This window comes from Bombina bombina, chromosome 4 (genome assembly GCF_027579735.1).
Source record: "Bombina bombina isolate aBomBom1 chromosome 4, aBomBom1.pri, whole genome shotgun sequence".
NCBI classification, from domain to species: Eukaryota; Metazoa; Chordata; class Amphibia; order Anura; family Bombinatoridae; genus Bombina; species Bombina bombina.
In genome coordinates this window covers 1,012,310,162-1,012,333,662 of record NC_069502.1, presented here as the reverse complement: position 1 = coordinate 1,012,333,662, position 23,501 = coordinate 1,012,310,162, and the positions used below count along the sequence as shown (strand labels likewise).

Sequence of the window (23,501 nt, the reverse complement as noted above, 5' to 3'; positions counted from 1 at the left end):
CCAAGGCGACTCTAGTGGATGCACTAGTAGCACCTTGGACCTTCAACCTAGCTTATGTATTCCCACCGTTTCCTCTCATTCCCAGGCTGGTAGCCAGGATCAATCAGGAGAGGGCTTCGGTGATCTTGATAGCTCCTGCGTGGCCACGCAGGACTTGGTATGCAGACCTGGTGAATATGTCATCGGCTCCACCATGGAAGCTACCTTTGAGACAGGACCTTCTTGTTCAAGGTCCATTCGAACATCCGAATCTGGTTTCCCTCCAACTGACTGCTTGGAGATTGAACGCTTGATTTTATCAAAGCGTGGGTTTTCAGATTCTGTAATAGATACTCTTATTCAGGCTAGAAAGCCTGTAACTAGAAAAATTTACCATAAAATATGGAAAAAATATATCTGTTGGTGTGAATCTAAAGGATTCCCATGGAACAAGATAAAAATTCCTAGGATTCTATCCTTTCTACAAGAAGGTTTGGAGAAAGGATTATCTGCAAGTTCTCTGAAGGGACAGATCTCTGCTTTATCTGTTTTACTTCACAAAAGGCTGGCAGCTGTGCCAGATGTTCAAGCATTTGTTCAGGCTTTAGTTAGAATCAAGCCTGTTTACAGACCTTTGACTCCTCCCTGGAGTCTAAATCTAGTTCTTTCAGTTCTTCAAGGGGTTCCGTTTGAACCCTTACATTCCGTAGATATTAAGTTATTATCTTGGAAAGTTTTGTTTTTGGTTGCAATTTCTTCTGCTAGAAGAGTTTCAGAATTATCTGCTCTGCAGTGTTCTCCGCCCTATCTGGTGTTCCATGCAGATAAGGTGGTTTTGCGTACTAAGCCTGGTTTTCTTCCGAAAGTTGTTTCCAATAAAAATATTAACCAGGAGATAGTTGTACCTTCTTTGTGTCCGAATCCAGTTTCAAAGAAGGAACGTTTGTTACACAATTTGGACGTAGTCCGTGCTCTAAAGTTCTATTTAGAGGCTACTAAAGACTTCAGACAAACATCTTCCTTGTTTGTTGTTTATTCTGGTAAGAGGAGAGGTCAAAAAGCGACTTCTACCTCTCTTTCCTTTTGGCTTAAAAGCATTATCCGATTGGCTTATGAGACTGCCGGACGGCAGCCTCCTGAAAAAATCACAGCTCACTCCACTAGGGCTGTGGCTTCCACATGGGCCTTCAAGAACGAGGCTTCTGTTGACCAGATATGTAAGGCAGCGACTTGGTCTTCACTGCACACTTTTGCCAAATTTTACAAATTTGATACTTTTGCTTCTTCGGAGGCTATTTTTGGGAGAAAGGTTTTGCAAACTGTGGTGCCTTCCGTTTAGGTGACCTGATTTGCGCCCTCCCTTCATCCGTGTCCTAAAGCTTTGGTATTGGTTCCCACAAGTAAGGATGACGCCGTGGACCGGACACACCTATGTTGGAGAAAACAGAATTTATGCTTACCTGATAAATTACTTTCTCCAACGGTGTGTCCGGTCCACGGCCCGCCCTGGTTTTTTTAATCAGGTCTGATGAATTATTTTCTCTAACTACAGTCACCACGGTATCATATGGTTTCTCCTATGCATATTCCTCCTGTACGTCGGTCGAATGACTGGGGTAGGCGGAGCCTAGGAAGGATCATGTGACCAGCTTTGCTGGGCTCTTTGCCATTTCCTGTTGGGGAAGAGAATATCCCACAAGTAAGGATGACGCCGTGGACCGGACACACCGTTGGAGAAAGTAATTTATCAGGTAAGAATAAATTCTGTTTTTACCTGTAAAAAAAAAAAATACAAAACCCACCACCCACACAATCAACCCCCCAAATAAAAACCCTATCTAAAATAACCAAAGCTCCCCTTTGCCCTGAAAAGGGCATTGCCCTTAAAAGGGTATTTAGCCCTTTTACTGCCTAGACCCTACTCTAAAAATAAAACCCACCCAAAAAACCCTTATATAAACCTAACACTAAACCCAGACGATCCACTTACAGTTTTTGAAGTTCCGCTTGAAGGATCCATCCAGCCGGCAAGAAGTCTTCATCCAGACGGCCTCTCTTCAATCTTCCATCCACCTGGCGAAGTCTTTATTCATGTGGCCTCTTCCATCTTCATCCATCCGGCGTGGAGCAGGTCTTTCCTGAAGAAATCCAGCGTGGAGCTCCTCTTCAATATGGTCGCCGCTGTAAACTGGAACTTGAATGCAAGTGACATCATCCAAGATGAGAGCTCAATCCTATTGACTGTTCCAATCAGCCAATAGGATGAGAGCTCAATCCTATTGGCTGTCCCAATCAGCCAATAGGATTGAGCGCTCATCCTATTGGCTGATTGAAACAGCCAATATGATTTTAGCAGCTCTAATCCTATTGGCTGATTGGAACCTGTCAGCCAATAGGAATGCAAGGGACGCCCATCTTGGATGACTTCACTTGCATTCAAGTTCCAGTTTACGGCGGCGATCGTATTGAAGTAGAGCTCTGCGCCGGATGTCTTCAGGATGGACCTGCTTCGCATGGATGAAGCCTTTGCCGGATGGATGAAGATGGAAGGGGCCGCCCGGATGAAGACCTTGCCGGGTGGATGGATCCTTCAAGCGGAACTTCAAAAACTGTAAGTGGATCGTTGGGGCTTAATGTTAGGTTTATTTAAGGTTTTTTTGGGTGGGGTTTTATTTTTAGAGTAGGGTCTGGGCAATAAAAGAGCTAAATGCCCTTTAAATGCCAATGCCTATACAAATGCCCTTTTCAGGGCAATGGGGAGCTTAGGTTTTTTAGATAGGCTTTTTATTTGGGGGGTGTTTGTATTTTTTTTTTTTTACAGGTGAAAGAGCTGATTTCTTTGGGGCAATGCCCCACAAAAGGCCATTTTAGGGGTCATTGGTAGTTTATTGTAGGCTAGGGTTTTTTTATTTTGGGGGGGCTTTTTTATTTTGATAGGGCTATTAGATTAGGTGTATTTTGTTTTTATTTTTGATACTGTTTTTTTGTTGTAATTTAGTGTTTTTTATTTTTTGTAACAGCTTTATTTTTTTGTAATTTAATAATTTTTAATAAGGTTTAAAAGTATATTTAAATAATGAGTAGGGTTAGGGTTTTTTTAATATGTAATTTAGTTAATTTAATTGCTAGTTTAATTTAATTTTAGTATAATAGTTTAGAATTAGTTTCTTTTAATTCTACAGGTAAGTTTAAATTTATTTTAAGATAGGGATGCTGTAATTTTAATGTAAAGTTAGCGGGCTGTTAGGTTTAGGGGTTAATAGCTTAATTTAGTATATGGCGATGTGGGGGGCTGGCGGTTTAGGGGTTAATAGGTTTAGTAAATGGTAGTGATGTGGGAGGCCAGAGTTTTAGGTGTTAATACGTTTAGTTAGTGGCGGCGGGGTTAATAACTTTATTTAGCGGCCGGGTCTGGGAGCAGCGGGATAGGGGTTAATACATTTTATTTAGGTTGCAGCGGTGTCAGGATAGGGATTAATAACTTTATTAAAGTTGTGGCGGGGTCCGGGAGCGGTGGGATAGGGGTTAAACATTTTAGTATAGTGGCGGCGTTTAGTGACAGGGTATAAATAAAGTTGGTAAAAAGCCGAATAGCAGCGAGATCGATGACTGCTAGTTAACAACAGTCCGATGCTCATCGCCCCGTACTTGGTGCGTGGCTTTTTTTTTTTATAAATATGGAGATAGCATTCAGGTCTGCGGCTGCAATGTTAGGCGAATGTAATGGTGCTGGCGAATGCAGCATAGTTGAGGCTTTGATAAATATCCCCCTATGGGTATGTTACAGGAACTAGCATTTTATCTGTGGCTTTATTTTTAAATTGATTAAGATTTTTTTTTAGAGACGCCTAATAAAATGGCCTCAAGATAAAAACCGGCCATGAAACGAGTTGCAATATTGTTTCAAACAATATTATAACCCATAATAGTTTAAATAAAAAAACAGCCTTTTAACCCTTTGACTGCTAAGCCATTTCCCCCCTGGGTGCTGAGATACAGGCTTCTAAGCAGTATGCCCCCATTTCCCTATATTGTACAATGTCATTTTTAAATAAAGTTGCGCAGTGACGTCATCACATCATTGCGCGTGATGTCACCGCGCGAAATGTAAAGCCCAGACGATGCCTGTCACTATAGCACCAATAAGGTGTACTAATCATGTGTTAGCTACAAAGAATTTTTAGCTTTTACAGACATTGTTACAAATATGATTACTTCAAAAACTTGATTTTAATCAGAAATAACACTTGTATTTACATAATGTTGCTTATCCAATTAATGGTTTTCAGTTTATCCATATCTAGTGATTTAAACAGATATTGTACTAGTCATCCAATTAATATCTAGAATGTGCAAATAAAGTGCAACAATGCAAATAAAGCATAAAGCAAGTAAAATCAATATAATATTAAGTAAATGGGAAATTATGTCCCAATTTATTTAGTAATTTTAAGGAGTTAACATGACATACTGTACATAGAAAAAGTGGAAAAGATGTTTACAAACCAAACTCTAGAGCACAGTTATTAGTGAGTGAAACTAGCAAAATATAGTACAAGTAAAAACAAAAATAACAGTTATACCCTGTTTTGGGTTTTTGTTTTCCTGAAACATGATAAATACAAACAATGCAATTTCTTAATTTACAGTACAAAGATTACAGAAAATAACTGTTTACAATGGTAAACACCATTTTGAAGAAACTATGAAAAATAGTATTTGCATTAACATACAATTTCTCACAGAGAAACTACAATAAACCTAAGGATCCAAGGTGTAAATGGCTGAGGAAACTGATTTTAGAGAGCTATGTTGGTGCTGTATCATATGAAAATGCACGTGCTTTCATTTTTCTTCTTTCCAGAGCCTCTTGTTTTTTCCTCTCAATTTCTTCAAGTGAACATCTTGTATTTTTTTCCTCAGCTACAAACACTATGATAAAAAAAAAAAGGAGTTGGTTATCTGCTCATAAACATTCTTCTACACTTCAGTCATTTTTCAGTTCTGGCATTAGGTACATGGTATTTGCAAGTTAGAACTTTCATTTTATAGAGCTGCAATGTTTGGAAACAATGTTTCTGTAATAGGGGGGGGGGGGGGAGTACATTAACCCCTTCACCCAATTGCGACGTATATAAAAGTTGTGCAGTATTTTGGCTATCGCACTGCACAACGTATATATACGTCTGAGCTTCAGGAAGCTGCAGCAGTCTCGGCTGTTAAGTTACAGCCGAGAGCTGTAGTACCTGAGCTCCAGGCATCTGCCTGTATATGGAACCGGAGCACGATTGGTGCTCCAGTTTCATTTGAGGGCAGATGCCAGATCGTTACACACAGTGACACTGTGCGTAATGATTTTCCGCTGGTCCGGGAGGGAATCTGCAAGGGCGGTCCAGCAGTGGAGGTGGAGGGAGGCGGCAGAAGTTAGAGGGGGAGGGAAAGGGCGCTACACTACTGAAAACAGGTGGGGATGTGCGAGGGCCCTAACTAATAACGTTTTTTTTATTTGATTGCATTTGGCTGTAAAATGGTGGCATGAAATATACCAAAATGGGTCTAGATCAATACTTTGGGTTGTCTACAAAAAAAAAAAACCAGAATTTATGCTTACCTGATAAATTACTTTCTCCAACGGTGTGTCCGGTCCACGGCGTCATCCTTACTTGTGGGAATATCTCTTCCCCAACAGGAAATGGCAAAGAGTCCCAGCAAAGCTGGCCATATAGTCCCTCCTAGGCTCTGCCCACCCCAGTCATTCGACCGACGGACAGGAGGAAAAAATAGGAGAAACCATAGGGTGTCGTGGTGACTGTAGTTTGAGAAAATAATTCATCGGACCTGATTAAAAAACCAGGGCGGGCCGTGGACCGGACACACCGTTGGAGAAAGTAATTTATCAGGTAAGCATAAATTCTGTTTTCTCCAACATTGGTGTGTCCGGTCCACGGCGTCATCCTTACTTGTGGGAACCAATACCAAAGCTTTAGGACACGGATGAAGGGAGGGAGCAAATCAGGTTACCTAAACGGAAGGCACCACGGCTTGCAAAACCTTTCTCCCAAAAATAGCCCCCGAAGAAGCAAAAGTATCAAATTTGTAAAATTTGGCAAAAGTGTGCAGTGAAGACCAAGTCGCTGCCTTACATATCTGATCAACAGAAGCCTCGTTCTTGAAGGCCCATGTGGAAGCTACAGCCCTAGTGGAGTGAGCTGTGATTCTTTCAGGAGGCTGCCATCCGGCAGTCTCATAAGCCAATCGGATGATGCTTTTAAGCCAAAAGGAAAGAGGTAGAAGTTGCTTTTTGACCTCTCCTTTTACCAGAATAGACGACAAACAGAGAAGTTTGTCTGAACTCCTTTGTAGCTTCTAAGTAGAATTTTAGAGCACGGACTACATCTAAATTGTGTAGCAAACGTTCCTTCTTTGAAACTGGATTCGGACACAAATAAGGTACAACTATCTCCTGATTAATATTTTTGTTGGAAACAACCTTTGGTAGAAAACCAGGCTTAGTACGCAAAACAACCTTATCTGAATGGAACACCAGATAGGGTGGAGTACACTGTAGAGCAGATAACTCAGAAACTCTTCTAGCAGAAGAAATAGCAACCAAAAACAAAACTTTCCAAGATAACAACTTAATATCTATGGAATGTAAAGGTTCAAACGGAACCCCTTGAAGAACTGAAAGAACTAGATTTAAACTCCAGGGAGGAGTCAAAGGTCTGTAAACAGGCTTGATCCTAACCAAAGCCTGAACAAATGCTTGAACATCTGGCACAACTGCCAGTCGTTTGTGTAGTAGGACAGATAAAGCAGAAATCTGTCCCTTTAGAGAACTCGCAGATAATCCTTTATCCAAACCTTCTTGTAGAAAGGAAAGAATCCTAGGAATCTTTATCTTATTCCATGGGAATCCCTTGGATTCACACCAGCAGATATATATTTTCCATATTTTATGGTAAATCTTTCTAGTTACCGGTTTTCTGGCTTGAACCAGAGTATTTATCACGGAATCTGAAAACCCACGCCTTGATAGAATCAAGCGTTAAATCTCCAAGCCGTCAGCTGGAGGGAGACCAGATTTGGATGTTCAAATGGACCCTAAACAAGAAGGTCCTGTCTCAAAGGTAGCTTCCATGGTGGAACCGATGACATATTCACCAGGTCTGCATACCAAGTCCTGCGTGGCCACGCAGGAGCTATCAAGATCACCGAGGCCCTCTCCTGTTTGATCCTGGCTACCAGCCTGGAAATGAGAGGAAACGGTGGAAACACATAAGCTAGGTTGAAGGTCCAAGGCGCTACTAGTGCATCCACTAGAGTCGCCTTGGGATCTCTGGATCTGGACCCGTAGCAAGGAACCTTGAAGTTCTGACGAGACGCCATCAGATCCATATCTGGAATGCCCCATAGTTGCGTCAACTGGGCAAAGATCTCCGGGTGGAGTTCCCACTCCCCCGGATGGAATGTCTGACGACTCAAATAATCCGCTTCCCAGTTTTCCACACCTGGAATGTGGATTGCAGATAGGTGGCAGGAGTGATTCTCCGCCCAATGTATGATTTTGGTCACTTCTTTCATCGCCAGGGAACTCCTTGTTCCCCCCTGATGATTGAGATATGCAACAGTCGTCATGTTGTCTGATTGGAATCTTATGAATCTGGCCTTTGCTAGCTGAGGCCAAGCCCTGAGAGCATTGAATATCGCTCTTAGTTCCAGAATGTTTATCGGGAGAAGAGACTCTTCCCGAGACCACAGTCCCTGAGCTTTCAGGGATTCCCAGACCGCGCCCCAGCCCACTAGGCTGGCGTTGGTCGTGACGATGACCCACTCTGGACTGCGGAAGCTCATTCCCTGGGATAGGTGATCCTGGGTTAGCCACCAACGGAGTGAGTCTCTGGTCTTCTGATCTACTTGAATCACTGGAGACAAGTCTGTATAGTCCCCATTCCACTGTTTCAGCATGCACAGTTGTAATGGTCTTAGATGAATTCGCGCAAAGGGAACTATGTCCATTGCTGCAACCATCAATCCTACTACTTCCATGCACTGAGCTACGGAAGGACGAGGAATAGAATGAAGAACTTGACAAGCGTTTAGAAGTTTTGACTTTCTGACTTCTGTCAAGAAAATCCTCATTTCTAAGGAATCTATTATTGTTCCCAAGAAGGGAACTCTTGTCGACGGAGACAGGGAACTTTTTTCTATGTTCACCTTCCATCCGTGAGATCTGAGAAAGTCCAGAACGATGTCTGAGTGAGCCTTAGCCTTTGAAAGAGACGACGCTTGTACTAGAATGTCGTCCAAGTACGGTACTACTGCAATGCCCCTTGGTCTTAGAACCGCTAGAAGGGATCCGAGTACCTTTGTGAAAATCCTTGGAGCAGTGGCTAACCCGAATGGGAGGGCCACAAACTGGTAATGTTTGTCCAGAAAGGCGAACCTTAGGAACTGATGATGTTCTTTGTGGATAGGGATATGAAGATACGCATCCTTTAGATCCACGGTAGTCATAAATTGACCTTCCTGAATTGTGGGTAGAATCGTTCGAATGGTTTCCATCTTGAACGATGGTACTCATAGAAATTTGTTTAGGATCTTTAAATCCAGGATTGGTCTGAAAGTTCCCTCTTTTTTGGGAACTACAAACAGATTTGAGTAAAATCCCATTCCTTGTTCCGCCGTTGGAACTGGGTGTATCACTCCCATCTTGAACAGGTCTTCTACACAATGTAAGAATGCCTGTCTCTTTATTTGGTTTGAGGATAAGTGAGACATGTGGAACCTTGGGGGTAGTTCCTTGAATTCCAGAAGATAACCCTGAGAAACTATTTCTAGCGTCCAGGGATCCTGAACATCTCTTGCCCAAGCCTGAGCAAAGAGAGAGAGTCTGCCCCCCACTAGATCCGGTCCCGGATCGGGGGCTACTCCTTCATGCTGTTTTGTTAGCAGCGGCAGGCTTCTTGGCCTGCTTACCCTTGTTCCAGCCTTGCATCGGTTTCCAGGCTGGTTTGGTCTGTGAGGTATTACCCTCTTGCTTAGAGGATGCAGAATTAGAGCCCAGTCCGTTCCTGAAATTACGAAAGGAACGAAAATTAGACTTATTCTTGGCTTTGAAAGGCCTATCTTGTGGGAGGGCGTGGCCCTTTCCCCCAGTGATGTCTGAGATAATCTCTTTCAATTCTGGCCCAAAGAGAGTTTTACCCTTGAAAGGGATATTAAGCAACTTTGTCTTGGATGATACATCCGCTGACCAAGACTTTAGCCAAAGCGCTCTGCGCGCCACAATTGCAAACCCCGAATTTTTCGCCGCTAATCTAGCTATTTGCAAAGCGGCATCTAAAATAAAAGAGTTAGCCAACTTAAGTGCGTGAACTCTGTCCATAACCTCCTCATACGGAGTCTCTCTACTGAGCGACTTTTCTAGTTCCTCGAACCAGAACCACGCTGCTGTAGTGACAGGAACAATGCACGAAATGGGTTGAAGAAGGTAACCTTGCTGTACAAAAATCTTTTTAAGCAGACCCTTCAATTTTTTATCCATAGGATCTTTGAAAGCACAATTATCCTCGATAGGAATAGTAGTGCGCTTGTTTAGAGTAGAAACTGCCCCCTCGACCTTAGGGACTGTCTGCTATAAGTCCTTTCTGGGGTCGACCATAGGAAATAATTTCTTAAATATAGGAGGGGGAACAAAAGGTATGCCGGGCTTCTCCCACTCCTTATTCACTATGTCCGCCACCCGCTTGGGTATAGGAAAAGCGTCGGGGTGCACCGGAACCTCTAGGAACTTGTCCATCTTGCATAATTTTTCTGGAATGACCAGGTTGTCACAATCATCCAGAGTAGATAAAACCTCCTTAAGCAGTGCACGGAGATGTTCTAATTTAAATTTAAATGTCACAACATCAGGTTCAGCCTGTTGGGAAATTTTTCCTGAATCTGAAATTTCCCCATCTGACAAAACCTCCCTCATGGCCCCTTCAGATTGGTGTGAGGGTATGACAGAACAATTATCATCAGCGCCCTCCTGCTCTTCAGTGTTTAAAACAGAGCAATCGCGCTTTCTCTGATATGCAGGCATTTTGGATAAAATATTTGCTATGGAGTTATCCATTACAGCCGTCAATTGTTGCATGGTAATAAGCATTGGCGCGCTAGAAGTACTAGGGGCCTCCTGCGTGGGCAAAACTGGCGTAGACACAGAAGGAGATGATGTAGAACCATGTCTACTCCCTTCATCTGATGAATCATCTTGGGCAACTTCATTATCTGTGACAGTACTGTCCTTACTTTGTTTGGACGCCTTGGCACAATTATCACATAATTTAGAAGGGGGAGACACATTGACTTTCATACATATAGAACATAGGTTATCTGAAGGCACAGACATGTTAAACAGGCTTAAACTTGTCAGTAAAACACAAAAACCGTTTTAAAACCAAACCGTTACTGTCTCTTTAAATTTTAAACAGAGCACACTTTATTACTGAATATGTGAAAAAATATGAAGGAATTGTTCAAAATTTACCAAAATTTCACCACAGTGTCTTAAAGCATTAAAAGTATTGCACACCAATTTTCAGAGCTTTAACCCTTAAAATAACGAAACCGGAGCCGGTTACAGTTTTAACCCCTCTACAGTCCCAGCTACAGCCTTTGCTGCGACTCTACCAAGCCCATAGGGGTATACGATACCAAATGACGCCTTCTAGGAACTTTTCCAACTATTTTCAGGACCTCACACATGCATCTGCATGTCTTGCTCTCAAAAACAACTGCGCAGTAATGGCGCGAAAATGAGGCTCAGCCTACAACTGGGAAGGCCCTTCCTGACTGGAAAAGGTGTCTAACATAGTGCCTGACGTTAAAAAACGTTCCCCAAGTTTATAAGTGTGAAATACCAGTATAAACATGAATAAAATGCCCAAATAAAGCAATCGATTTTGCCCATAAAAGTGTCTACCAGTTTTATAGCCCATATTAAGCCCTTTATTCTGCTTGAGACTAAGAAAATGGCTTACCGGTCCCCATGAGGGGAAATGACAGCCTTCCAGCATTACACACTCTTGTTAGAAATATGTCTAGTCATACCTTAAGCAGAAAAGTCTGTTAACTGTTTCCCCCAACTGAAGTTACTTCATCTCAACAGTCCTATGTGGAAACAGCAAAGGATTTTAGTTACTGTCTGCTAAAATCATCTTCCTCTCACAAACAGAATTCTTCATCTCTTTCTGTTTCAGAGTAAATAGTACATACCAGAACTATTTTAAAATAACAAACTCTTGATAGTAGAATAAAAAACTACAACTAAACACCACATACTCTTAACCATCTCCGTGGAGATGTTGCCTGTGCAACGGCAAAGAGAATGACTGGGGTGGGCGGAGCCTAGGAGGGACTATATGGCCAGCTTTGCTGGGACTCTCTGCCATTTCCTGTTGGGGAAGAGATATTCCCACAAGTAAGGATGACGCCGTGGACTGGACACACCAATGTTGGAGAAATAGTTTTGATAGGTAAATAATAATAGTGATTGCAAAAATGCTCTGGTCTATTGGGGAAGTCTTAGTCTTAACAGCCCGGTCCTTAAGGGGTTAAATATATATATATATATATATATATATATATATATATATAATAATGCTTACCAGATAATTTCCTTTCCTTCTGTATGAGTAGAGTCCACAGCTTCATTCATTACATTTGGGAATACAGAAACTGACCACCAGGAGGAGGCAAAGACACCCTGGCCAAAGGTTTGAATACCTCCCCCACTTCCCTCATATCCCAGTCATTCTGCCAAGGGAACAAGGAACAGCAGAATAAATATCAGGGTATAAATGGTGCCAGAAGAATAAACAAAATTTAAGGTCCGCTCAACAGAAAAAAAACAGGCGGGGGCCGTGGACTTTCCTCATACAGAAGGAAATTATCTGGTAAGCATAATTTATGTTTACCTTCCTAATATGAGGAGAGTCCACGGCTTCATTAATTACTTGTGGGAAACATATACCCAAGCTCTAGAGGACACTAAATGAAGGTAAAAGAGAGGCGGACCCTTATTTTGAGGGCACCATAGCCTGCAAAACCGTTCTCCCAAAAGCTGCTTCAGTCAAAGCAAAAATGTCATTTTTAAAAAAGGTATGTAAGGAGGACCAGGTAGCCACCCTACAAATCTGCTCTATAGCAGATGCACTGTGATGCACTGAAGTTTGGCGTGCACTGGGGGTCATTCTCTCTTCTTGACTGCTGCCTGGCAATCCCCGTGATACTAAGGATTATCTCTGGACTCCCTCTGGGTGGGACGAGGATATCACCAATCCCAAGTGTGTGCCAAAGTGTCTACCGGACGACCCATTGGTTCCGGTTCGACCTATATTGCACATCTGTGCTTTCCACAATGTGAGTAGGATTTCACCTGTAGATAAGATAAATTGGTTTCCTGCATGATCTGCACTATGTGGTGCCTTCTAACTTGTGTATTATAGATCTATCTTCATTGTGTCGTGGCGTGACACAGAGGAACTGCCTAGAATCGTGGAAATTCCTGTGATTGGACAAGTCTCATGTTATAGGATATTGTTCCTATTACCATTTACATATATTACATTATTTGGACTTTTTGTCTCCATTGATGTCTGTTACATTGAATAAGTCTGTATTGACATTACTGTTACTATATTTCTTTTATTATACAGAGCTTTCCATAGTTTTTTGTAAACTCTGCTATATACTTATATTAGGGAGCTTTTACAATTACTAATATTACAATATATCTGATCATATATTTATATAGCTGAGTTGATTGTAGATTCATCAAGCAAATTTACTTAAATTATTTATTATATATTATTGGCGCCTCTTATAGATACCAGTTTGGCTTAAAACACCTTGTGTGTATTTTCGCCTACTGTGTATCTTCAATTTAGTATCAATCACTCTCTCAGAAAAACCTCTCTTGGCTAGGACTAAGCGTTTTAATCACCATGCAGTCAGCCTCAGAGAATCTAGATTTTGATGAACAAAAAGACCATGTTCCAGCAGATCCCTGCGACAAGGTAACCTCCATGGAGGAGACGAAGACATCCCCAACAGGTCCGCGAACCACATCCTTCGCGGCGACGATAGAGCAATTAGAATTGCGGAAGCTTGCTCCTGCTTGATGGGGCTACTACACGAGGGAGAAGTGGTAACGGTGGAAAAATGTAAACTAGACAGAACCTCTAAGGCACTGCTAATGCATTCATCAGCTCTGCCTGAGGATTCCTGGACCGCGACCCATATCAGGGTAGCTTGGTATTGAGTCGGGACGCCATGAGAGCTATCTCCGGTGTCCACCATCTGTTGCAAATCTCTGCAAACAACTCGGGATGGAGAGACTATTCCCTTGGATGAAAGGATTGTCTGCTGAGAAAATCTGCTTCCCATTTGTCCACACCCGGAATGTGGATCGCTGACAGCAAGCAGAGTGTGGGCCTCCGCTCATTCCAGAATCCGAGATACTTCCCTCATTGCTAGGGAGCTCTCCTTTTCCCCTAATGGTTGATGTAAGCCACAGAGGTTATGTTGTCTGATTGGAATCTGATAAACTGAGATGAACCCAGAAGAGGCCAAGCCTTCAGGAGCATTGAAGATTGCTCGAAGTTCCAAAATGTTGATCGGGAGAAGAGATTCCTCTTAAGTCTACAGGCCCTGTGCCTTCCTGGCACCCCAAACAGCTCCCCATCCTGATAGACTTGCGTCCGTAGTCACAATCTCCCAGGATGGTCTCAAGAAGGATGTCCCTTGGGACAGGTGATCTGGACAGAGCAACCAAGACAGCGATTCTCTCGACCGGTTGTCCAGAGAAATCTGTTGTGACAGATCCGAGTGGTCGCCGTTCCACTGACTCAGCATGCACAGCTGAAGAGGCCTTAGATGGAATCTGGCGAATGGAATGTTGTCTATGCTGGACAACATGAGTCCAATTACCTCCATACACCGGGCCACAGAGGGCCTTAAGGAGGTCTGTAGAGCAAGAAAATTGGAAGTTAGCTTGTAATGTCTCTGGTCTGTAAGAAATATCCTCATGTATATGGAGTCTATTATCGTACCCAGGAATTCCACCCTGGTACTGGGAACAAGAGAAATCTTATACAAGTTTATCTTCCATCCATGAGATTGAAGAAGAAATAGAAGTGCTTTAGAATGGTCCTCTGCCAGTTGACAGGATGGTGTCTGAACCAGGATGTCGTTCAAGTTTGGCACCACTGCTATCCCTCTGGTTCTCGCCACTGCGAGCAGAGCCTCCAGAACCTTTGTAAAGACTCTTGGTGCAGTAGCTAGACCAAATGGAAGAACAACAAACTGGAAGTGCTGGTCCAGGAACGCAAATCTCAGGAACTTGAAGTGTTCCTCGTGGATTGGAACGTGAAGATAAGCATCCTTTAAGTCTATTGTAGTCATGAACTGTTCTTGCTGAACTAAGAGCAGCATGGACCTTATTGTCTCCATCTTGAACGATGGGACAGACAGGAACTTGTTTAAAGCACTTTAGGTCCAGAATCGGGTGAAAAGTTCCCTCCTTCTTTGGGAAGGTTTGAGTAATATCCCAGACCTCTTTCTGCTTGAGGTACCAGTACAAGTACTCCCAGGGAGGACAGATCCCTCGCGCACCCTAGAAAGGCCTCTAGTTTTTCTGGCATTGAAGACAGGCTTGACAAGAGGAATCTGCCTCTGGGTGGATGAGATCTGAAACCTATCCTGTACCCCTGAGCGATGAACTCCAGGACCCAAGGGTTTTGCACGTCCGCCAGCCAAGCCTCCAAAAAGAGAGATAAGTCTGCCCCCCACAGAATTCAGAGACGGACCGGGGGCCGCCCCATCATGGCAACTTTGACTCGGCGGGCTTCTTGTTCTTCTTTGATTTATCAGGCAAATCTGCATATTTGCATCACAAATAAAAGAATTAGCCACCCTCAAGGCCTTAATTCTTTCCTGGATCATGTCAAGGGGACCTTCCAGCTCGATCAACTCAGATAAAGAGTCGCACCAATAGGTAGCAGCTCCAGCCACCGCAGTAACCGCTGCTCCCGGTTGAAATAAATATCCAGTGCGATGAAAAATCTTTCTCAACAGAGTTTCTAGCTTCTTATCCATGGGCTCTTTAAACAAGGACCTATCCTCAAGCGGGATAGTAGTGCGTTTAGTAAGCATGGAGCTAGCACCATCCACCTTAGGGACGGAACCCCACAACTCCAATTGAGAGTCCGGAACTGGGAATCATTTCTTAAAGGAAGAAGGGGAAAAGGAAGAACCGAGTCTTTCCCATTCATTCTTAATATTTGCCATCTTTACGGGAACCAGGAAAGTCTGTGGTACAACCCTGTTCTCGTAGACCTTATCTAGTTTAGGAATACAAGGTTCCTAAGGTATTTTTGGCTCTGGAACCTCTAAAGTAGCCAAAATGTCCTTTAACAGAGAGCGTAAGTGTTCAATCCTAAATCTAAAGTCTGGTTCCTCCCCAGCTGGAGGCTTAGAGGCAGCAGATTCAGACCCAGAAAGAGCATACTCTAAAGTATCAGAGGCGTCATCATTGGATTATCTTGTATCAGATAAATCCAATAAGTTAGTAGATGACCCCTGGGAAGGATAGCAATATTTGACCTTTCGCTTGCGCTTAGCTGGGCGAGGTAAAGCACTGAAGGCCACAGACACTGCCGTTTGTAGCTGTTCAGTAAAGTCTGGCAGTAAGAGGGCCCCTCCAGAAGGAGATTTAGCAGTGCAATAAGAAGCGGCATGTTGAATAGGAGATGACAGCAGGGAACACACCTTACGGGACGGAGACTCCTCCGAGGTGGACGGCTCAGTGGTACTAAACATTTGTTTTCTTAGATAAAATTACTTTATCAAGGCATGTGGAACAAAATTGGGCAGGCAGATATAAAGTAGCCTCCTCACAATAGACAGGTATTAGATTTAGGTAAAGAGGGAGTACCCTCCAACGTATCCGAGTCCTCCATAGCTTGCGCTTGTAGGATGAACTATAGAAAAAGATAAATGGCACCTTTATACCCCCAATGGCTGGGGCACTCACCACCTCCTATGACCCAAGCCCCACAGAGAAAACGCTTAGTCTCCGGTAAACCGCACAGTTAGGTATAGAGGAAATCAGTGTGACCACAACCGGTCACATGGTGCACCATGCAGGACCGCCCCTGCTACAGGAAAAAGCACAAAGAACTTAACAGGCTGCGCAGCTTACCAAAAATGAAAGAAAAAACCTGTACGTTCCAACATCTGCCTGAGCCTTATCTCACAAATGTTGCAGCATAAAACATAAGTAAATTATGCAATAAATTCCCCATGTTCAATAATCCCCTTCCGGATATATTAACTCTTGATTCCATACAGATAAAAGGAGTCACACTGTGACCCTGTCTTCTTGCGTTATATGTGTATAAAAATGAAATGATCTTACCGGAATCTCTGCCGTGGAACAAGCACACAGCCTCTCAAGTTTGACGGTCTTGTAGCATCGCTCCTGACATGGACTTGAGTGATAGAAGCAGGTGGTAAAACTCGTCAACACTGATTGCTTAGGAGCTGTTAATACGAGTCTGGATGGGTTTGCAGAAAGACTCTCCTGCCTCTCCAGACCCTAACATTCGTCAATGCTCTCACTGAGCATATATATATATGTTTAAAGGGCCATTATACCCACATTTTTTCATTCATGATTTAGAAAGATAATGCATTTTTAAACAACTTTCTAATTTACTTCTATTATCTAATTTGTTTTATTCTCTTGATATTCTTTGCTAAAAAAGCATATCTAGATATGCTCAGTAGCTGCTGATTGGTTGCTGCACATAGAAGCCTCATGCGATTGGCTCACCCATGTGAATTGCTTTTTCTTCAAATAAGGATATCTAAAAAATGAAGCAAAATAAATAATAGAAATAAATTGTAATGTTGTTGTTCTATCTGAATCATGAAAGATTTTGGGTTTAATGGCCCTTTAAATGGAGTTATAGCAAAAAAACTAAAATCTATGCTTACCTGATAAATTTCTTTCTTTCTTGACACAATGACTCCACGGATCATCTAATTACTAATGGGAATATCACTCCTGCCCAGCAGGATGCGGCAAAAAGCACCAAAGCACAAGCTGTTAAATAGCACCTCCCTTCCCTCCAACCCCAGTCATTCGACCGAAGTAAAGGAGAGAAAGGAAGCAACAAGGTGCAGAGGTGTCTGAAGTTTATAACATACCAACAACCTGTCTTAAGAACAGGGCGGGCCATGGACTTATCGTGCCAAGAAATAAATTTTTTTTATCAGGTAAGCATAAATTTTGTTTTCTTTCTAATGACACAATGAGTCCACGGATCATCTAATTACTAATGGGAATCAATACCCAAGCTAGAGTACACAGATGATAAAGGAGGGACAAGACAGGGAACCTAAACGGAAGGCACCACTGCTTGAAGAACCTTTCTCCCAAAAGCGGCCTCAGCCGAGGCAAAATTGTCAAATTTATAGAATTTTGAAAAAGTGTGAAGAGAGGACCAAGTTGCAGCCTTGCAAAACTGTTCCACCGAAGCTTCATTTTTAAATGCCCATGAGGAAGAAACAGCCCTCGTGGAATGAGCCGTAACTCTCTCTGGAGGTTGCTGTCCAGCAGTTTCATAGGAAAAACGTATGATACTCTTCAGCCACAAAGAAAGGGAAGTAGCCGTAGCTTTCTGACCCTTACATTTTCCAGAGAAAACCACAAATAAGGCAGAAGACAGACGAAAATCCAGATTGTGCAAAAGTCGTTCCTTCTTAGTAGAAGGATTAGGGCACAAGGAAGGAACAACAATCTCCTGATTAATGTTCCGGTCGGAAACCTAATTTTGTACGCAAAACCACCTTATCCGAATGAAAAATAAGGTAAGGAGACTCGCACTGTAATGCCGAGAGCTCTGACACTCTACGAGCAGAAGAAATAGCGACAAGAAACAAAACTTTACAAGATAAATTAAGACTCCAGGGAGGAGTAACTGGTTTGAACACAGGCCTGATCCTGACCAAGGCCTGACAAAAAGATTGCACGTCTGGTACGTCCGCCAGACGTTTATGTAACAAAATAGACAAGGCAGATGTTTGACCCTTTAGGGAACTTGCCGATAATCCCTTCTCCAAGCCTTCTTGGAGAAAGGCCAGAAATCTAGGAATCCTAACTCTACTCCAAGAGTAGCCCTTGGAATCACACCAATAAAGATATTTACGCCATATCTTGTGGTAAATCTTTCTAGTCACAGGTTTACGAGCCTGAATCATGATCTCAATGACCGGTTCCGAAAATCCCTGCTTGGATAAAATTAAGCGTTCAATCTCCAAGCAGTTAGCTTCAGAGAAACTAGATTTGGATGAAGGGCACTCTAAGTAGAAGGTCCTTCCTCAACGGAAGTCTCCAATGTGGAAGAGATGACATGTCCATCAGATCTGCATACCAAATCCTGCGAGGTCACACCAGTTTAATGAGGATCACCGACGCCCTCTCCTGCTTGATTCGAGCATTGACCCAAGGTAGAAGAGTGAACGGGGGAAATTGGTATGCAAGACTGAAATTCCAAGGTACCGACAGGGCGTCCAGCCTGAGGGTCCCTTGACCTTGATCCGTAACTCGGAAGCTTGGCATTCTGCCGAGATGTCATGACATCCAATTCCGGCAGACCCCATTTGAGAATCAGGCTGGAAAACACTTCTGGATGGAGTGCCCACTCCCCCGGGAGAAAGGTCGGTCTGCTCAGGAAGTCCGCCTCCCAGTTGTCCACTCCTGTGATGTGGATCGCCGACAGACAGCAATTGTGGGTCTCCGCCCACTGAATTATCTTGGCTACATCTGTCATGGCCAAGGAACTCTGCGTACCTCCCCGATGGTTGATGTAAGCCACTGAAGTTATGTTGTCCGACTGGAACCTTATGAACCAGGCTGAGGCTAACAGAGGCCAGGCCAGGAGAGCATTGAAGATTGCTCTCCGCTCTAGAATATTTCAGGCAGAACAAACTCCAACCGAGTCCAAGTTCCCTGAGCCTTTAGAGAGCCCCAGACTGCTCCCCATTACAGAAGGCTGGCATCTGTTGTCACAATCACCCAAGAGGGTCTGCAAAAGCAGGTTCCCTGGGAGAGATGATCCTGAGACAACCACCAAAGAGAATCCCTTGTCTCCTGCTCCAGCTGTATTCGCAGAGAAAAATCTGCATAATCTCTGTTCCACTGACTGAGCATGTTTAACTGCAGAAGTCTGAGGTGGAAACGAGCGAACGGGATGATGTCCTTTGCCGCCACCATCAGCCCAATTACCTCCATGCATTGAGCCACTGAAGGACGAGGAGCGGACTGAAGAGCTAGGCAAGAATCGAAAATCTGATTTCCTGACTGAGTGAATCTATTATGGTTCCCAAGAAAGTTACCCTTGTATTTGGAACTAAGGAGCTCTTTTGCAAATTTACCTTCCATCCATGAGATCGCAGGAAGAATAACAACATTTCCATGTGTAACCTTGCCTGTTGAAAGGATGGCGCCTGGACGAGGATGTCGTCCAGATAGGGCGCCACTGCAATGCCCCGTAATCGGAGCACCACCAACAGGGATCCCAGAACCTTTGAGAAAATTCTGGGAGCTGTGGCAAGGCCGAAGGGAAGAGCCACGAATTGGAAGTGTTTGTCCAGAAATGCAAACCTTAGAAACTTGTGATGATCCCTGTGAATGGGAACATGCAGATAAGCGTCCTTTAAATCCACCGTTGTCATAAATTGGCCCTCTTGGACCAAAGTAAGAATGGAACGAATTGTTTCCATCTTGAAGGACGGTACTCTGAGAAATTTGTTTAGACTCTTTAGATCTAAAATTGGTCTGAAGGTTCCTTCCTTTTTTTGGAAACACGAACAGATTGGAATAAAACCCCAGACCCTGTTCCTGTATTGGAACAGGAACGATCACTCCCAGGTCTGAGAGGTCCTGTACACAGTGTAAGAACGCCTCTCTTTTTGTCTAGTCTACAGATAATCTTGACAGTAGAAGCCTGCCTCTGGGAGGGAAATTATTGAACTCTATTTGTATCCCTGGGACACTATGTCCACTGCCCAGGGATCCAAAACATCTCAAACCCAAGCCTGAGCGAAGAAGGAAAGCCTGTCACCCACAAGATCCGGTCCCTGATCGGGGTCAGGCCCTTCATACTGTCTTTGATTCAATAGCAGGCTTTTTAGATAGCTTTCCTTTGTTCCAAAACTGATTAGGTCTCAAGGAAGGTTTGGACTGTTCTTGCTTAGAAGAGGAAGCAGAAGAATTTCCCTTGAAAGGAACAGAAATTACTCTGACGTCCCTTTTGTTTGTTTCTCTTATCCAGAGGGAGAAGATTACCCTTTCCTCCCGTAATATCAGAGATAATTTCTGTCAAACTCGGTCCAAACAAAGTCTTTCCCTTGTAAGGAATCGCTAAAAGTTTAGATGACACATCCGCAGACCAAGGTTTTAACCATAAAGCTCTGCGGGCTAGTACAGCAAAACCTGAAATCTTTGCTCCCAGTTTGATAACCTGTATAGAAGAATCAGTAATAAAGGAATTAGCCAACTTAAGGGCTTTTATCCTATCCTGGATCTCATCAAGGAGAGTGTCTGTCCTAATAGCATCAGACAACGCATCAAACCAATATGCCGCTGCACTAGTGATGGTAGCAATGCACACAGCAGGTTGCCATTGTAAACCCTGGTGTGCATACATCTTCTTGAGTAACCCCTCTAATTTTTTGTCCATAGGATCTTTAAAGGCACAACTATCCTCTATGGGAATAGTAGTTCTCTTGGCCAGTGTGGAAATAGCTCCTTCCACCTTGGGCACTGTTTGCCAAGCCTCCTTGATAGAGTCCGCTATCTGAAACATCTTTTTAAATATAGGAGGAGAAAAAGGGATACCCGGTCTAACCCATTCCTTAGCAATTATCTCAGTAGCTCTATCTGGTAAAGGAAAAAACTCCACCGAGGAAGGTACATCAAAATATTTGTTTAGCTAACTGGATTTTTTAGGATTAACTAAGACCATGGTGTCGCTGTCGTCCAATGTAGCTAAAACCTTGAGTAAAAGACGGAGGTGTTCTAGTTTAAACCTAAAAGAAACAACTTCAGTATCAGCAGAAGGAATTACACTGTCAGAATCTGAGATTTCACCCTCAGATGCTATCGAAGTATAGGGCATTTAAAATAACAACGACTGCGTCAGTAATCTCGCTTGCTGAATGTTTATTCTTCCTCTTGCGCTTTCCCTGCAACATGGGAAAAGCAGACAACGCATCAGAGACTGTAGAAGACATGAGGGAAGCAATGTCTTGCAACGTAACTCCAGAACTTAGAGAGGAAGCGCAGGGCACTGCATGTGTGGGCTGTAAAATTTGGGTTGCTTGAGGAGAAAGCTGCGGCATATTTTGAACATTGTCATTAGACTCCTGAACAGCATCCGCCTTAGAAAATGTTGGCTCAGAATAAAGTCTATCCCTATAATTCAAAGTTCTTTCAATACATGAAGAACAGAAAGGGATTAGTGGTTCCACATTGGCATCAAAACATAAAGAACAATTGACTTTTTGCAGGGCCTCTTGGTCCATTCTGACTCACAATGGATCAAAAAATCAAGTAAAAAGTCTAAATCTTTTATTAAAATTTAAACACAAAAAACGTTACTGTCACTTTAACTTTTAAACCATAACTTTTTTACTCTTTATTTTTCTATGCAAAAAAAGAAGTTAAAAGTAATTCAAAACCCCTCTACACCTCAGCTTATTTGCTGAGGTGCCTACCTGCCCTGCTGACACCGTAACTTTTGATAATTAGCAGAAGATCCGGAACTCGGCAGTAGATGTATTGGCCTGCTCTTCGGTTCTAGAAACGCAAGTCCTTAGACAAACATGCGTAATCTAGCTGAGACTAATCGCTTCCCCCCCGGTCACAGGAAGAAATGAAAAGAGGCATGCAACACCAATTGCCGCCTCTCAAAGCTCCGCCCATCGTGGGCATGTTAAAAAGGAAATCTCCTGGTCGGCATCTGTTTTAAAATTAAACCGCCGGGAGCAGTGAAAACCACCGAGAAAACTGAGACCAATTTACCGCCCTAGTGCCTGCATGATAAGCTTTCAACATAAGGCCCCTCCATCTATAGAAGAGTTTGTGTTTCCCATTCTTAATAAATAAAGTGCCTTAATTTTCTCTGAGTCTTCTTACTTCCCCAGAATATTAAGTTAGCACTTACATCATAAATCTGCCCGACAGCAAGGCAGCTCACCAGGTTTGAGAGGTCCTCTCCCTCACATTGGACTTGTGGAAAAGAAATAAAGACTGAGTAATATTACTCAGGCTTTGGGAGTTAGGGCAGCATAAACTATATGGGAGGCGCAGTGAGAATTATGGCCCACAAGTTTTCATTGCTCTAAAGTCACCACTGCTCTACTGAAGAGCTGATATGGACTATGGCTACACCCTAGGACAAAGCAGCACAATCTTGTACTACTTAAAAAATAATAAAAACTCTTGATTGAAGAATCTTTTACTAACACCTAACTACCACTTCTTTGCTCTAACATAGGCAAAGAGAATGACTGGGGTTGAAGGGAAGGGAGGTGATATTTAACAGCTTGTGCTGTGATGCTCTTTGCCGCCTCCTGCTGGGCAGGAGTGATATTCCCATTAGTAATTAGATGATCCGTGGATTCATCGTGTCATAAGAAAGAAATATTCTCCAGTACTTTGGGCAAGTTTTTTTCTGTCCCGGTAGTGAAGGGGTTAAAGGGTCATGACACTTAAAAAATTTTTATCTTTCATGATTCAAATAGAGAATATAAATGTAAACAACTTTCCAATTTACTTCTATTATTTAATTTGCTTTATTCTCTTGGTATCCTCTGTTGAAAGAGCAACAGTGCACTACTGGGAGATAAATTAATGCATTGGGTGAGCCAATGACAAGAGGCATATATGTGCAGTCACCAGTGGCGTCACTAGGGCTGGTGTCACCCAGTGCGGTAAGTTATGGTGGCCCCCCCCCCCCCCCCCCAGAAAGCAGACCCACACAAAAACACAGGCACACACACATACAAACACTCAGATGCACACACAAACACTCGGAAACACACTCAGACACACACACACAAACACTGAGACACACACACACAAAAACTCACACACACACAAAATATGTAAACTGCACTGCCTTAATTATAAAGCTCATGCCTAGAGCTGCTCCCTGGCTCAGCAGAGCATCAAATGAAACATAAACAGAGCACTCTAAAATAAACCACTGAAGAAAAGGTTTAGGCACGCAAACTATAAAAATTCTGCTCTCTGTTCCAAGTCGGTCAGTGCACAGCCCTGGGCAGCGTGCCTACCGCTTCTTATGGCCAATCACCTCTGCACTCTGTCCACCCCCGGACCCCCGCCCGCCCTCCCTCCCCTCCTACCTCTTTAGTGTGCACTTAGTGTACCGTAACCGTACCGG

At 43.2% G+C, this 23,501-nt stretch overlaps 1 protein-coding gene across 1 annotated transcript in view; it reads right to left on the bottom strand.

Moving 5' to 3' along the window:
• Window positions 1–4,382: 4,382 nt before the first annotated feature.
• ETAA1 (ETAA1 activator of ATR kinase) overlaps window positions 4,383–23,501 on the bottom strand; it is a 51,936-nt gene continuing 32,817 nt past the window's right edge. The window contains exon 6 of the mRNA XM_053712101.1: window positions 4,383–4,911. Coding sequence (XP_053568076.1) covers window positions 4,787–4,911 — 125 coding nt within the window. The 3' untranslated portion in view covers window positions 4,383–4,786. The remainder of the gene's footprint in view (window positions 4,912–23,501) is intronic.